This window comes from Podarcis melisellensis, assembly GCF_964234715.1.
Source record: "Podarcis melisellensis genome assembly, chromosome: 3".
NCBI lineage: Eukaryota > Metazoa > Chordata > Lepidosauria > Squamata > Lacertidae > Podarcis > Podarcis melisellensis.
The window spans coordinates 35,986,933-36,003,606 of record NC_138530.1 but is presented as its reverse complement, the minus strand read 5'-3'; the positions used below and the strand labels follow the sequence as shown (position 1 = coordinate 36,003,606).

The following is a 16,674-nucleotide window of genomic DNA, read 5'->3' as shown; positions in this document are numbered from 1 at the left end:
TTTGCAGCAGTGATAAATCTGCCATCATCTGAGAGATGCTAATCAGGTCTTTGTTTATTGAGAAGGGGAGATGGGAGGGAAGGGCCACGGCTCAGTGGCAAAGCATATGTTTTGCATCTGCAAGTCCCAGGCTTTAAATACCTGGCAACTTTGGATTTTAAAAAAACTGATCTCAAGTAGAAGGATCACACCCTAAAGTACTGCAAGGATAGCTTTCTACAGTACAACAGACTGTACCAAGACGAGTCCTTGAAATTCTAGGGTTATGCAAAGGGCAAGAGATGATTCTACCAAATTTGGAGCAGGGAAATTATCCAGAAGCAATGGTGGGGGTTTTTGTGTTTTTTTGCCAATGCTTGTTCTCTTCACCAAAGGGATCTCTCCCCACCCCCTCCCTACCTTCCACACTTCTGCCAGCTGCATTTAATTTTAGCCATCTCACTATCTTGGAGCATCTTCTTCCATGGAATGCAAGTTCTAAAGTAAACAAATAACAGTTTATTGATGTAAAACCGTTGCCCAGAACCACAAGGCAATGAATACAGCAGCCAGTTAGGTCCTGGTTCGATCCACATGGAACTACTTTACACCGCTGACACAGCAGCGATGCAATGCTGCCGCCTCCTTCCATTCCTACTTTCTGGCTCCACTTTTGCCAGAGGCTCCAGGAAAAGAAACACAATAATGAGGCACTACAATCTATGCCTTTCCCCTTTAGCTGGTTTTCCAGTACAGTGGTACCTCGGGTTAAGTACTTAATTCATTCCAGAGGTCCGTACTTAACCTGAAGCACCACTTTAGCTAATGGGGCCTCCTGCTGCTGCTGCGCCACTGGAACACGATTTCTGTTCTCAACCTGAAGCAAAGTTCTTAACCTGAAGCACTATTTCTGGGTTAGCAGAGTCTGTAACCTGAAGCGTATGTAACCTGAAACGTATGTAACCTGAGGTACCACTGTACTACTCTTATTGGCTAGGTGCAATTAATGTTTCTATTTGCTTTGCACTGGCAATAATTATGGCACTGTTACTTTCGCTGCTCAGTTGAAACATCTCTTGCGTTTTTGTACGTCGCATCGAGTCTTTCTGAGAAAGGAGTCTTAAGAATTTTAATTTTAAAAAGCCAAGGGTGGAAGAAGCAATGGCTCTCCAGTTGTTGTTAGGCTCCAACTCCCATCAGCCCTACTCCTGCACAGCCAATGGTCAGAGCTGATGGCAGATCTAGTCCAAAAAAAAACCATGTGGAAGGCCACAGATTCCTTAGCCTTGTTCTAGAAGGATGAACTCTAGAGGCACTGCCAGGACCACCCTGGGAGATTTTGGATGTTATTGTAAGCCTGTAGTAAAGCAATTGCCAACACTCCTCTTCCCCACTATATTGGGAATGGGCCAAATCACAAACAAAGCATAAAAGTTCATAGTGGAAGGGTGACAGAATCTTGCCCCCCCCCCCTACTTACCTGGCCTAGTGCTTAGACCAGCTTCAACCACTGCATCTAGAACAACAGGTAAGGAATGGCAGGAAGACAATATATTCAATAAAGGCTCTTCGTCTCCTCTCTCAGCAGAACTCAACTCCTAATTTTATTTGAAATAGTCCTCTCACGTAGCCCCACATTGGTAACATCACAACCCACCCACTGAAGACCAACGGTTGGTTACCTCAGAGGCTACACAATTACAGCTCCACGGGCAATAAAATGTGCCCCTTATCCAAACCCAAAGCCAACATTCTCACCACCAACACAAGGTATTTGTGTAGTCCTTCATGTCTTTTACTCATTGCTGTGGGGTGGTTCTTCGTGTATCCCATTACTGTGCAAGTACGATACTTTTGGCTGCGTGTCAAGAACATTTCTGAACCACTGGAAGGTTTGTCCAGGCACTTGCCTTCTGTGCCAGCAGGACTCTTACAGCTTTGCCTGAATTCTCTGTGAACTCAAAAGTACAGAGGCTCTGGCAGCATTCTGCCTTTTCCATTGACCACAACTGGGAGTAGACTTGGGCAGAACGGAGTCTCTCAAATTGCCAGCCAGAATAGGAGACACGAGACTTTGTGGGTAGCAAGAGTTATCACCTCTCCACAGTCATGTTCATTCGGTGAAATTCTGCGGACACCCTCCCCTTTCCCCTCCCCGAGTCGATCTGTGCCAACAACCAATGCCACACACAGTTACAACTTCTAATATTTCTGTTGAGTACCATGACTTGGCTGCAGAGCCACAGATTATTGAAGCTTAAATCTTGAGGGAAAGCGGGCTTGTTTGCTTTCCTGAAGTAAAAGGACATTGGCCTGGAGGTCTGTAAAAGGAAACCAGGGCACTCTGTCCAAAACATTAGCAAAAACAGCACATACTTTCAGGATAAAAATGTGCCATTCGTGTAAAATACTTAAGGAATAATCTGGCCATTTACCTAAGTCTGGTTTTACTCAGCCGCACTACCAGAGAGCTCAGAAAAACACAACAGCTATCTTGTTAATTAATCAACAATGCTAAAATTAATCTGTAATTTTTGTTTACCTCATGGTGTCAGCAGCTGCCCTTGGAACCTTGACACCCTTAATCCAACCGTCCTTAACCCCTGAAAAAGGAGGAGAAGGCTACTTCAGAATCAAACAAGAATAACGGTCATAGATACTGGAACATTAGTATATAGATCATTTCACCCCTTTTGTGTCTTGCTCTATTCCTCTTGCTACAATTAGCAAAACACAAATATTACCAGCCCTTTTCTTATTCCCTAGAACTAGTAACACATTGCTTAGAGAAGTGTGCAGAAATCTGAGGCATAAGCACTTTTCAAATTACATTTTCTGCCCTCACCATCTCTTCTTAACCCTGTTATGCTCTTCCTTGTGCTTTTCTATGCATCCCATAAATTTAATTACTGGTATCTTATCAAATCCCAAGTCTTTGAAGTCAACTATCCAAGCCCACCCATTTGAAAACCTATTGTTAATTAACCCTCCCCTTACGTCATCAATCCCCCTTTCATGTTTATTTTGCCTGGTTTTAGACATCAAGCCTAATGGACAAGAAGATAGTTCTGGCTTATTGTTGACATGGTGTAAAACATTTTGAAACAATGAAATTAGGCATGGTGTGAAGAAAGCACATAGAGAGAAGTTTCCCACCCTTTCTCATAATCCTAGGATCCAATGATGCTGAATGGTGGGAGATTCAGGCCAGACAAAAAGGAAGTACTTCTTCACACAGCATATAGCTCAGATATGGAGTTTGACATCACAAGATGTAGTGAGCACCACCAACAATGAATAGAATATTAATAGCTAGCAGTCATGATGGCTATATGTTACCTTCTGTAACAGAGGCAGCATGTTTCTGAACACCAGTTGCTTGGAAGTAACAGAAGAACGCCATTGCTCACAGTACGCTTGTGGGCTTCCCCCAGGCACATTTGGCTGGCCACTGGACTTTCGGTTGAATCCAACAGAGCTGTTTGCATAAAAAAGTGGTTGTAAGTTTAAACTTTCTTGTTTCTATGGAAGTTCCCATTCATTCCTAATGACTCCCCCCCCCAATGTTCAACATTTTATCTGTAAAGAAGTAGACAGATATCTGAATAATGAAGACCACATACTCTCATTGTTTGCAATTGTTATTTATTAAAAGTGCAGTAGAGCAATAAAATAAAATGTCAGTGCTTCAGTAAATCTGTGCGTAAATTATTATATCCCAAGTACACCATTATCTAGAAAACATACCAAACTTGTAGATAGATCCAAGAATCATATAGTGCTTGATTATGGCACACCAGAAAATGTGCTTAACAACTCACTTTAAATTTAAAATGACCTCCTTTAAAAATGGATCAAAAGGCCATTTTTGCCAAACCCGTAAGCATGAAGCCCCAGCTTTTCCCCTGCAGACAAACTTCAGGGGCAACTGTAACAAAACCACATCTGGGTACCCTGTTTTCAATTATTGGACAGTTTTTCAGAAAGTAACACAAATGTATTCAGGACCACCATTTGTAGCAAGTTTTCCGTTTGTGAGATAAAGTTAATTTCCAAGCCCTTTTAAAAGAAATCACGCCTATGCGTTTACAACTGGAAAGCGAAAACCCCCAAATGTACACTTCATATAGTTCAATTTTTAAAAAGAAAGGAAGAAAGGAACTCATTCACATTTGTTAGGTGGGAGCTGTATTATTGTCTCCATGTTGAGTGTACAACTCAGTTTACTGTGTTATCTACATTAGCTTGCATGCCAAATATTGCTGAAGGTGCAAAAGTCACGGAAACACTCACATGGGAAACTTCTTTTGTTATCGACTTTAACTAGACTGGAGCAGTTTCCTAACATCCCTAGGCCAATGCCTTCCTGCAATGCCTGGTATATCAGAAGATCCATTGGAAAACATCTTCTTTTACACAAGTCACAGCTGTACTCCTGTGCCTCTTATTCTTTTCATGAGGATATGTATAGGAGGCATTTACGGTGGACATGGCGGATTTTTGATGTTGTAAAACCCCATCCAAGGAAGGCGTTTATTTTATGGTGTGGCACTCTTAGGTCAAAGAACGCAATTTAAAATTTCGAATGAGATTCCTGACACAATCTGAAAACGAAAAGCAGGTAAATTGCAGCACTGAAACAAATGTTCATATATCCTCAGAACAACCATGAAAGAAAGAAAGACCAGCAGAAGTATTAAAAATGCAAAGTCAACCTTTTAATCTGTAAGTTTTAAAAATGTCACTTCTGAAGTTTAATTGTCAAGGAGTTCGCAAAAAAATAATAAAAATAAACAGGATGATCGTTGCTTTCCAAATGTGCACACACTGCTCTGCACACATGAGAGGGGGGCATGTGGTGAGGTTGGGGGGTCAGTATGTGTAAGAAGGATGCATTTAAACATTAAGTCCTGCTGATAAAATTTTATGGCCAACAATACTCAGAATGAGCTTTCCCAATTCCAGACACTTGGGTTTGCCTTAAAATCCTTCCATCCTAACACCATCAGTAACTGTATGTGGGGGAATTGGAAGACACTGTTTCCCTATATTGGTTGCCATTTTAGTGTGCTACTCACAGAGGATTCCATCATCTTGAACGCTACCTTGAAGAGCCTGGGGGATTTGGTGATCCAGCAGGTTCTATAGAAACAGGATGGAAATGTTTTGGAGTGGTGACAGAAATGTAGCCCAGTGACTGGATTTGGCACAAAGGAGTGTGTATCCCGAAACTGTTGTCACGGCAAAAATGGCCGCTGTTTCTTTAATGCTTAAACAAGCTGGGTCAGCATGAATCAGCGGCCTGCACTGGGTTGTATATAGAGAGTGAGAAATGATGGTTGGGTTGGCTGTGCTGTGTTGGGGTTGGTGAAAGCCGGTAGTGGTGTTGTTGTGTGTCAGTCGCTTTTGCACAAAGACTTTTAAGAATAAAACTCTGCAAGGATACTTTTCTAGTGGACTCTTTTATGCTGACAAGGGTCTGAGGACCAGGCTGAGGCAACAAAGGGAGGTCAGAACCCTTTCCTTTTTTTGCTTTTTACAAACACTGACAACTGTATTCCTTCCAGTATCTTGCAAAAAAGAAACAAGCCTATAGCTTTAAAAAATGATAATTTTGATTAAGGGAGACCTATTTCCAGAACATTTAATGACTGGAAGATAAATGGTAGCCGTGTTCAGCACAATTCTGTTGTGAGAATTAAAATGCCCCATTAACATTCAACACTACTGGAAGCAAGTGTCTCACAGCATTACTGGGACTAATTTGAGTATTTAGCATCAGTTTTCTCAGTTGACAAACACCTGTTTTCCATTTTCAAGGATGAAATGTAGCCTATTCTCACCGTACCGAAGTGTTATTTGGCCGAAGTGGTAAAAAATAGTATATATTTTCCAGTGTTAGGCCCAAGTATTAAAAATCATTGTTCACTTGCTTGAAAATTCTAATCACTTTTTTGGGGGGTGTCTCTGCCTGAATTCCTAGTTCTGGATCATATTACTCTATATCAGTGGAAATCTTATTATGCACACGTTTTTAGTGCAGGTGCTAAAAGATGGACAGCCATGAATAGTGGGGACTGTAGCCTTGTACACTGAGAACAGTGCACTCAGTACAGCTACACTTCAGGAAGCCAAAGAAACCCTAGGAAGATGAGAACTTCAACACTACTGCCAAGGAGCCCATTTACTACATAGGCAGGCAAATGAGATGGATGATGTCTGTTTCATACAGGAAAGTCAAGTCATTTAAAACAGCTGCCAAGATGATTGATAACTCAAGTTGTGCTTTGTAATTCCCAGCAGCTAGATCTCCACTTCCTAGTATGTGATGGTGCTGCCTTTGATGACTGGCAAGTGATGCCTTGCTTCGGAAACTTTAGACCTATGTTAGCCTCTCTGGAAGTCTCCTCTTTGCCCTCCTTTCTTGCTGAGCAGTTTCACCTCCTCAATGACCATGTCGTGAGTAACTGCTTTGCACATATCATAGACGGTCAAGGCAGCTAGGCTGGCAGCGGTCAAGGCTTCCATTTCCACACCAGTTTTCCCATAGGTGCGGCACAGAGCCTGAATCACCACTGAATGCCTCCTCTCATCTAGACTCAGGGAGACGTCTACCAGACTCAGTGGGACGTTGTGGCACAGTGGAATCAACTGGCTGGTCAGCTTGGCTCCCTGAATCCCGGCTATCTGGGCAACTGCTAGCACATCCCCCTTTTTCATTTGGTTCTGTTGCACCAAGGCAAATGCCTTCTCGCCCAGATGGACCACAGCACTGGCCACTGCAGTCCGTTCAGAATCCAGCTTCCTGCCCACATCCACCATGGAGGCACGGCCCTCCTGGTCAATGTGGGTTAGACGATCTGAGGCACTAAGAAATTGGCCGCTGGGAAGAGGTCCCTGGTTCTTCTCCTCTGCTTCGCTCCTCGTCACCCCAGTGTGAATGCCTCTAATCATGTGAAAAGCCTGCTGAGGGATAGAAGTTCCTGTCCTAAGGCACTTTGCTGCCAAAGTTGAGCTCAAGTTCTTTTGGCAAATGCAATGGCTGTGGAGCTGAGCTTGCAGAATTCCTGCTGCAAGCTGTCCTGTTGAACAAGTTCCTGGCAAAGCATGGTGTCCTATAAAGACATTTTTCTGGAATGTCTTCCCCATCTGTTTGGATAAACTTGCTCTTGGAGTCAGCCAGTGGCCAGTTCTGTGGCTCCCGTCATTTAAACAAGCTCGGTCCTGCAGGGCATCTTGGAGCAGTGGGAACGACCATGATGCTGCCTCTAGGGAAATAAAAAACACAGGGTTGTTAACTTTGTTGGATGAGAGAAGCTACTAGGAATTTTACACAGAGTTCTATAACCCCCCACAAACCAAAGAGCGAGAGAGAAGAAAAAAATAAATTCATATCCTTCTAGATAATGCAATTTACTTAATTTGCCAGGCCAGTTATCAGTTATTAAAAAGCAGCTGCTTTCAGGTGTATGGAACTGAGTAGGTGTGTGCCGGCTTGCAGGCCAAGCTGAGGCTCAAATCGAAGAAATCCACCAATCCAGAAAGCCAAATTCTATCACAGAGCAGAATCGTACTCCATGATTGCTCTGCTCCAACATGGTATCATTGTGCAGAAACCTGTTGGATTTCTCAGAAGTTTTCTTCGCCCAAAATGGGCTTCCATTTTAATGCCTCGTTTGATGGCTGCTTTAGAGTTGTGAGTGCAGGGTTGAGCAGACTTTATTGTTGTGAGGTGGCTGAAGGAGCTGTGTTTTTCTTTCCACTACTCCAGCACCCTGCAGTCTCCCTGGCTGCCAGCACTTCCTAATCTGAAAAAGCTCCATGGTAGAAGTGACCTCCTTGGGTTTTTGCTGAAGTGCAGGCAGCTGGACAGGCTGGTGTTTGCTGCTTCTGAAAAGCTACTAGTTTATTCCATATTCTAGAATCATCTAACTGAACACAAGACGTGTGGAAAGAAATGCTGACTCATAGAATACTAGTGAGAATCTGCAGTGCAGGAATGAACAGGAACTAAATGGGTCTGTGGAGAAGGATGGAGAATGCAGAATAACATGCTCCCGTTTCTGTCTCTAAAAAGCTCCACATATATCAACTCTCAAGCAGATAATGGTGCCATTTTAAAACAATTTTCTTCATGGTCAAAAGGGCTATCAACATATTTAAAAAAGAATAAGTATGAGGATCCATGAGGAATCTAAAGGATGCACTGGACTGTGAATAAGAGGCCAGCTTCTAATTTGTGCATGAACTCATGCACAAAACTAAGACTCCACTACTAAGCTTCAGCACACTGCAACTGAAAGGCACAGAGCACCTTTCCTTGTACCCAGCCATTTGAATGTACCCAAAGATGCTTTTGACTTTGTCTGAATAGCAATTGCAGCCCTCGAGAAACAAACAGGAGGGCAACCAGATGGCAAGAGGTCTAGAACATAGATGCCAACGTTTCCCTTTTTTAAAAGGGAAATTCCCTTATTCTGAATAGGATTCCTTGCAAGAAAAGGGAAAAGTTGACAGCTATGGTCTAGAAACCAAGGCTCATGAGGAATGATTGAAATAGCTGGGCATGTTTAGTCTGGAGGAGAGAAGGCTAACAGGAAACATGATAGCATGCACTCAAATGTCCAGAGGACTTGCCACTTAAAAGACGGAGCAGACTTGTTCTCTATTTCACACATCCAGAGGGAAATTTGAACTAGCAGATGAAAATTGCAGGGAAGGGATCTCCTTCTAAACATTAGGGGATGCTTCCCAATGGCAAGAACCTAGAGAGGTGATGGGCTCCCCGCTGGACATACTCCAGCAGAGGCTCTGTGTCTGGCAGAGATTCTGTAGCTGCAAGATTCCTGCCCTGAGCAAGGGGGCTTCACCCAATAACTTCAAATATCCCTTCTAAAATTGTTTGAGAATCAGCTTGCTTGATGGCTAGAAGGCTGGTGGCCTGGGGTGGGAAAGCTATCTGTGTAGCCCTTTATACTGTAGCTCACATAAATATATTCACCTACAAGATCACTCATGAGGCTGCTGGCTTTGTGGTCATGCATATATTTAGGAACATAGGAAGCTGCCTCATGTCCACTCAATCGGTCCATCAAGTTCAATACTTTCTACACTGAGTTGCAGCAGCTATCCAGGTTTTCGGGCAGAGGACATTAGCAGCTGTACCTGGAGATGCTAGGGAACCAGAGATCTTCTGCAAGCAAAGCTGATATCTATCCCAGAGCTACAGCCCTTCCCCCAAACACACCCTTGGGGATTCAGAAAGTGAGATGCCATGCTGTCAAGCTTGAAGCAGTGTCTCATTAAACTGAGCTAAGAGTAAGTGATGTATGGATTTTCCCAGTAGTGATGTATGGAAGTGAAAGCTGGACCATAAAAGAAGGCTGATCACCAAAGAATTGATGCTTTTGAATTATGGTGCTGGAGAGACACTTGAGAGTCCCATGGACTGCAAGAAGATCAAACCTATCCATTCTTAAGGAAATCAGCCCTGAGTGCTCACTGGAAGGACAGATCATCAAGCTGAGGCTCCAATACTTTGGCCACCTCACGAGAAGAGAAGACTCCCTGGAAAAGACCCTGATGTTGGGAAAGATGGAGGGCACAAGGAAAGGGGATGACAGAGGATGAGATGGTTGGATAGTGTTCTCGAAGCTACCAGCCTGAGTTTGACCAAACTGCGGGAGGCAGTGGAAGACAGAAGTGCCTGGCGTGCTATGGTCCATGGGGTCACGAAGAGTCAGACATGACTAAACGTCTAAACAACAACAACAAAAGAGTAAGTACGATGAATTGTGGTGCCGTCATAGGCTTTTTTACAGTACGCTACTCCTGATGCAAAGCCGTTGCCTGCTCCTTCTTCCAAGTCCCGAGAATGGGAAAGGAAGCTGCAACGTAGACTTACTCCTTTTGGAGCAGTAGCCCAAACTTCAAGCGACTACAATAAAAAGCAGTCACTTGCTGTTGCCAGCTCTCGCTGTGTTAACAACAGTCACGTCATGTTTGGAGCTTTGCTGCGGCAAGCTCAGATTCCCTCGCTGACACGCGTTACCTTTGCTCTGGCTGGGAGCTTTGCCAGGTTCAGTTCCAAGTCCACTGGGAACCAGCCCTCTCTGCCCTTCTCATTAATCCCTTGGCTGTGGCAATTCCAGTGTCCAGTGCCAAGGACCAAGTCAAAAGGAGCCTGTTAAACATAATGGCAGCAATTCTCTTTATGAGCAAGGGAGGGAGAAGGGGGGGGGATGTAAAGCAGTAGCCAAAGCTCTTTTTAATGATGTGTACCTTTAAGAAGTCTCAGCACACGCTTTTTTCCTGCTTCCCTGGGAAGCTTCTGTTCCCCCAGCAGTCCTGTTTCATTTCCAGCAGCAGAGAGATGAGGGAAGGCTTGGTGCAGTTCAGCTCACAGACCAGCTATGTCTTTAAGATGAATCCTAACAAAGGATTCAAGGTCTTTTCATATAAGAGAATGTGTCCCTTCTTTTAGAAATGCTGGAGCACTCAGAGGCTCTAATTTTGGGGTGCAAAAACACTCTCTCAATATCAAAAGAGCACTCTTTCCACCAGGAAAGCTCGTATCGCAAGGAATGCACCACTGTTTAACATGTTTGGTCCAACAGCACAGGGCTTGACCAGGAGTATAAAAAGGTAAAGGGACCCCTGACCATTAGGTCCAGTCATGACCGACTCTGGGGTTGCGGCGCTCATCTCGCTTTATTGGCTGAGGGAGCCGGTGTACAGCTTCCGGGTCATGTGGCCAACATGACTAAGCTGCTTCTGGTGAACCAGAGCAGCGCACGGAAACGCCGTTTACCTTCCCGCTGGAGCGGTACCTATTTATCTACTTGCACTTTGATATGCTTTCGAACTGCTAGGTTGGCAGGAGCAGGGACCGAGCAACGGGAGCTCACCCCATTGCGGGGATTCGAACCACCGACCTTCTGATCAGCAAGTCCTAGGCTCTGTGGTTTAACCCACAGCTTCAAAAAGATTGGAGAAGTGTACTTAGCAAGCACCATTTTCCTCACCGTGGATTTACAGCCAGTTGCCCCACAAATAAATAACGATGGATGTATTCATAGCTGGTTCCCTTGGACTGCAAATTCTCCACAAGATTCTGAATATCACTTCCTCCTCTCCCAACACAGACAAAGTAATTCAGAAGAAGTGGTTCCAAATACATTTTGGAATGTTGCCAGCCAAAGAGGTTGAGGGTTAAAATTCCATCATGTTTGCCAGGGACCAAGAATGCTGAAAAAGTGATGGAAGATGCCGGCCACTTGCTCAAATGATCTGTGGGAATTTCCTATAGGTGACGTGAGTAGGCAGTGCAATGGGAGGGGGGAAGTGGTTTTCAGCCAAGGGCTGCATCCCTTCATCCCGCTGGGGAGGGCATGCCAGGGGGCGGGGGAGGTGCAGAGGCAAAAGGTGGGTGGAGCTATGGATGTAATGCTTGCTTTTCTACAGTAGGCTACATTCTGGCCATGAAGAGCCAGAGGTCGGTCGGTCTCGGTCTCTCTCTCTCTCTCTCTCTCTCTCTCTCTCTCTCTCTCTCTCTCTCTCACACACACACACACACACACACACACACCTCCATCCAGATAAATAAGAGGCATCCTCACATTAAAGGAGATTGCAGGGCAGGGACCATGAGTGGGGAATGGCTTGAGGAGTGTCTCAAGGGCCAGACAAAGAGATCTGGGGTCCACACCTCTGCAGTCCAGGATGCTCATTAACAAGCAGGGGGGAAATGGGGAAATATTACTTAGGTGCCACCTGCAACCAAACACCAGATGAAATTTGAAAGGGGAAAGCCTGCCCTTCTCCATAGGTCTGGGATTAAATGTGAGGTTAAGCAAGCAACAGAGCCGGGCCTCCAACTAAACTGAACTCTCTCCTGTTCACTTGCCAGCAAACCTATGCTATATGTGCACCAATGTTCTGCTTTTTTTACAGATGGCCTCTTTAAATTTCAGACAGCTTGAAATATAGCAGCTAGCTTTCCATTTTTTGTGACGGGAGAGGAGCTAGCCACAATGGCCATCCTAGCAGTGGAAGGGGGGAAAGAATTGCCCTAGTACTTTGCAAGGGATAAGGCACAGTGAATATACATTCTATCATGCACTGGGGAGTGTGCTTCCAGGTCAGCCTGGTTACAACTGCATATACATGCAGGAAGAGGAAGGAGCACAACATACAGATTAGGGAAATGAGGGGCTTAAAAAGACAGTGTCTATGCTCTAGAATCCAGTGCTGCCAACTCCCAGTTCTCATTAATGTCTAGGCTATATAGATCTTATACTTCACTTTTTGCAATTCCCCCCCCCCCCGCGCTCCCCGCCGACACTCTCCTGCCAATGAGCCTATGTGAAGCAAGATGTCAAAGGGAAACAATGAGATCACTTTAAAAAAAAACCCAGTTAAAGCAGTGAAGGGAAGCGTGGAAATATGCTAAGGCAGCAGAGCAGCACAACTAATTCTTTGCACAGCACTCAGTGGCAGTGGAGGCTACATTCCCTCAACACCTCCTTAGTGTGTTCTCCAACCGCTTCCTTCTGCCTGTTTACATGCTAGCTGACTTTGGGGGAACCATGCGATCAGCCTGAAGTCCAAATTAGGAGGCCCTTCTAGTCATTCTCCATATGCCTCGGCTAGCCTGCGTGTCATGACAAAGCTGGCTCAACTCTGGTCACAGAAACCAGACTGTTTGTGCAGAGAATGCCAGTGGTTAGTTTTCCCGAGATGCTGAATGCACGCTTGTCAGACTCAATCCAGCTCTTAGCAGCCTAAACAGACTGTAGGCAGTCTGCCTGCCATTCCAAAGCCAGCTAGAGGGGTCCCATCTTTGCATCAAACTTCCTTCGCTCTCCCCAAAACGTCTTGTTGAATTACAGGCAAATCCCTAAACCTATCTCAATAGAGCGCCAGTGGGATGAGTACTGGCTCACCACATGGTTCTCCCATGCTGTGGAAGTGCTAGTAGCTAATTGTTCCTGTTCCCAGGTTATCCGAATCCCAACTATGTAATTCTGGCAATGAGCCCAATTGTAAAGCAGCTGAGAAGAACACAGAGAGAATGAGATACCCCTTCACTATAAACTGCTTACCTACAGGCTATGGAGAGAAAAAGCCTGGCAGCTCATAAACCCCCATGAGAATGAATAAACAAGTTGTACACTCAGCAAAAGGTGGAAGTGAATGGCCAAAGAGATCACAAGAGTTTTTGCCAAGTAACATGCAATTTCTCCTTGTGAGCTCTTTTTAAAAGCTGTTTGTACACCTCTTTAAAAATTCAAACACACTTAGCCTAGGAAAAGACTGACTCTTTCCCGAAGGGGCAAATGTAAATACAGCATTGTGATGTGTTTTATTACGTACTGATTGGTCACCCACCAATGAGGATCATTGGTCTGTTCTTCATCTGGGAAATGTTGAACATGCCTGGGAATAAATAAAGGATAGACAGACAAGAATTAGAGGATGCTGAGGATTTAAAGTCATATAGGCTTTGTATTCTAAATGGAAACAATACTTTAAAAGTGGAAGGAATAGCATAGATGTTAGCATTCAAGACGTCTAGTTAGTCGGTCCAGATAAGGAATAAGTATTCAGAAGCACAGAGATGAAGAATTTATCCCAACAAATGGGCTTCTTTAACACCCTCCTCAAGCAAAAAAGGAAACAGTTTGAACCTCCAGGTTCCTGTAGCAAACAAGTGGAGAAGGATTGAGTCAGAAGGTAGAATGGCACAACAGGACCTGAAATGGCAGGGCTCTAGCAAAGCCAGACATGTGCCTCAAAGTTATCAATGTTTCCCTACAGAGGTTCACCTTTGACCTCAGAAACAACTATAATAAGGTTTGGGTCTTCTGGTGGCAGAATTCTGGATGATTCCAAAGGCTCTGGTGTCATCTCATTGACAATAAGGCTAATTATAAAAGGCACAAAGGTGTAAAAACCTTTGCTAAGAAAGGAACCTATTCCTGGTTAAATAGAGGCCACATATTGTTTCTTTTGACTCTGCCTGTCTACCACTCCAGACTTCCAGATCCCTGGGTCAACAGTAGCTTTTATTTGCCACCTACTAGGCAAATCGGTAAAGGTAAAGGTAAAGGTACCCCTGCCCGTATGGGCCAGTCTTGACAGACTCTAGGGTTGTACGCTCATCTCACTCTAGAGGCCGGGAGCCAGTGCTGTCCGCAGACACTTCCGGGTCACGTGGCTAGCGTGACAAGCTGCATCTGGCGAGCCAGCGCAGCACACGGAATGCTTTTACCTTCCCGCTGGTAAGCGGTCCCTATTTATCTACTTGCACCCAGGGGTGCTTTCGAACTGCTAGGTTGGCAGGCGCTGGGACCGAATGACTGGAGCGCATCCCGCCGCGGGGATTCGAACCACCGACCATGCGATCGGCAGGTCCTAGGCGCTGAGGTTTTACCCACAGCGCCACCCACGTCCAAATCGAGCAACTACTAAAACACAGGAAAATTTATGAATACAAATTTGCAACAACTGAAACTTTCACACTGTCACAATGTAACCAGCTGTATTTGTGTTGCTATGTGGGACTAAAAATTAGGTGAAAAATGTGTGACCAGCAGCCGCTTAAGTTGCACTTAACACTTTCAGCATAAAACAGGATCCTCTCGTGCTAAAAAAATAAATAAATAAATAGTAGGACTGCAGGACAGACAGAAATAGATGGAGAGAGAGATAAAAGTCCTATGGTCATATATTTTATTAGGCACTATGGCAATGCAATTACTCTTAAATGAAGTGCACAATGCAGCCTATACAACTTGGAATCGTAAAACAAAATACCTGCATGTTGTTTCTTTTTCCTGCCAACAGCTGCCCCAATGATTTGAACCAATTCTTCTTCTGAGGCATTAGATCGTAAGTGATCTCGCAAGGACACTTCTGCATTTCCAAAAAGGCACACCTGTAAAAAAAAGGATGAGAGGAGAGAGAATCATATAACCCTGCTTGCCTGGATGCTTCAACTCTGATGGCATGAAAACACCCTCAAAAGCTTTTTATCTCCAGATCCGTCTTTAATTATACTCTGCCCAAAAGTGAATCAGCTGTCCATTCCACCACTAAAACCCATGTGGGGATTGGTAGTCAAAGGGCCATTTGAAGGCAATAGCCATCACTTTCTCAACTGCAGAAAAATTTGGAGGGCGGAGATCAAGAAGCAAGGCTGTCACTGCTGGGTGGGAAGTGCCAATATTTAATTGAAAGCTAATTTTAAAAACACAACATGGAAACATAACGTGGCAGGAAGCGTTCTTCCTCCTAGCCCCACCCCCACCCTGGCCCCCAATTCAGCCTGTGCAACATATGTCTGATTTGACAGATCAGGCAGAGTTCTGCAATGAAAGTGGATACTGGCAAAGAAGAAAACCCACACCCTCACAGTCACATTACCGAGAGTAGCATTCCTGCTGCCAATTTAAGAGGATTTAACATAAAAAAGCTACACAATGTGTTTATCTTCAGAGACTTCTCACCAATTAGTTTAACAGCTCAAATATGCTGCATTATGAAAACAAGGCAGTTTCTGCAACACTGAGAGCCAAGGAAAAAGACACAGTTGTTCTTTCCAACAGCAAAACAAAAATCTACAGTAGGATCCAACAGGGACTGTTATTTGATTTACCACTTGAGTCTAACTAGGCAGCAATCATCCAATGACTTCTGGCCCATTTTGGATGCAACGACAACTTTGTGCGCACTTGATGCAGGTTATATAATCATGTAAGCACTCTAACGGCCCAGAAGAAGCTGGCGAATAACATCGTGCTCCTACCTTCAAGTTTCCATCAGCTGTGATCCTCAGTCGATTACAGGATCCACAGAAGTGTTCAGACATTGAGGTGATGAAGCTGACTTGTCCCTGAAAATGCGGCACCTTATATGCCTGTTGTGACCCAGGCATGGATTGAGAAAGAGAAAACAGAGAGAAAAGGTGAAGCACATCTTCGTTAATATCTTACTTGACTGGCTTCAGCATCGTCCTATTCCAGTTAACGAAAACTGGAGTAAGAGACACAGCGGCGCAGCTAGCCACTCGGGTGCCGGGTGCGAGTCTTGCATTTGGGGGTGGGGTGCAATGCATGGATCCTCTCCTCCGCCTCCCCCTCAGCTGCAGGGCAGATGAGGAAGAAGTGTAGGGCAGACGCAAGTCCCACACTGCCATTTTAGGCAGCGTGGAGCCTGCAGGCGCCAAGCTACCATGTCACTCCCAGGAGAGACGCGTGGCTTGGGCATGCTGCAGGCCCCGCAGTAAGTGCCAGGCCCTGTGGTGTGGTGCCCAGTGCCAGCTGTGTTTCGTTATGATTGTTGACTGAACTAAAAAGTTTTGTGAGCCCATTTTTTAAAAAACCTCTCATTTTTGTCATTTTCTCACCCCCCCCGCCCGAGTGATGACACCCAGGGTGGCCTGCAACCCCCGCATTCCCCTTCCTCCATCACTGAAGAGATGAAGATACTGCACAGGCTAAATCCAAGGTAAGGTGCCAGAAGGAAATCTAACTACGAACTGAAAAATTGTTCAGTACATATGTGTGAAACCAATGCTGAAAAATGAACAGTTCACTCTTCATGGATGTATCACTCTTTTACTATGTATGGCCACATCTGATTAAGAGTAGCTGCCAGAATTATGGCGCTTCTTATCTTCATACCAAAATTTTC

At 44.7% G+C, this 16,674-nt stretch overlaps 1 protein-coding gene across 2 annotated transcripts in view; it reads right to left on the bottom strand.

Annotated features, from left to right (window-relative positions):
* Window positions 1-5,941: 5,941 nt before the first annotated feature.
* MOCS1 (molybdenum cofactor synthesis 1) overlaps window positions 5,942-16,674 on the bottom strand; it is a 32,300-nt gene continuing 21,567 nt past the window's right edge. Inside the window, exons 8-11 of one of the 2 annotated variants that reach the window (XM_081904001.1) lie at window positions 15,788-15,898; window positions 14,797-14,917; window positions 13,369-13,416; window positions 5,942-7,247 (exon numbers count right to left, since the gene is read on the bottom strand). In XM_081904001.1, coding sequence (XP_081760127.1) covers window positions 6,367-7,247; window positions 13,369-13,416; window positions 14,797-14,917; window positions 15,788-15,898 — 1,161 coding nt within the window. In that variant the 3' untranslated portion in view covers window positions 5,942-6,366. Of the gene's footprint in view, window positions 7,248-13,353; window positions 13,417-14,796; window positions 14,918-15,787; window positions 15,899-16,674 lie in introns of both variants that reach the window. The other variant, XM_081904002.1, reaches the window with a different exon arrangement.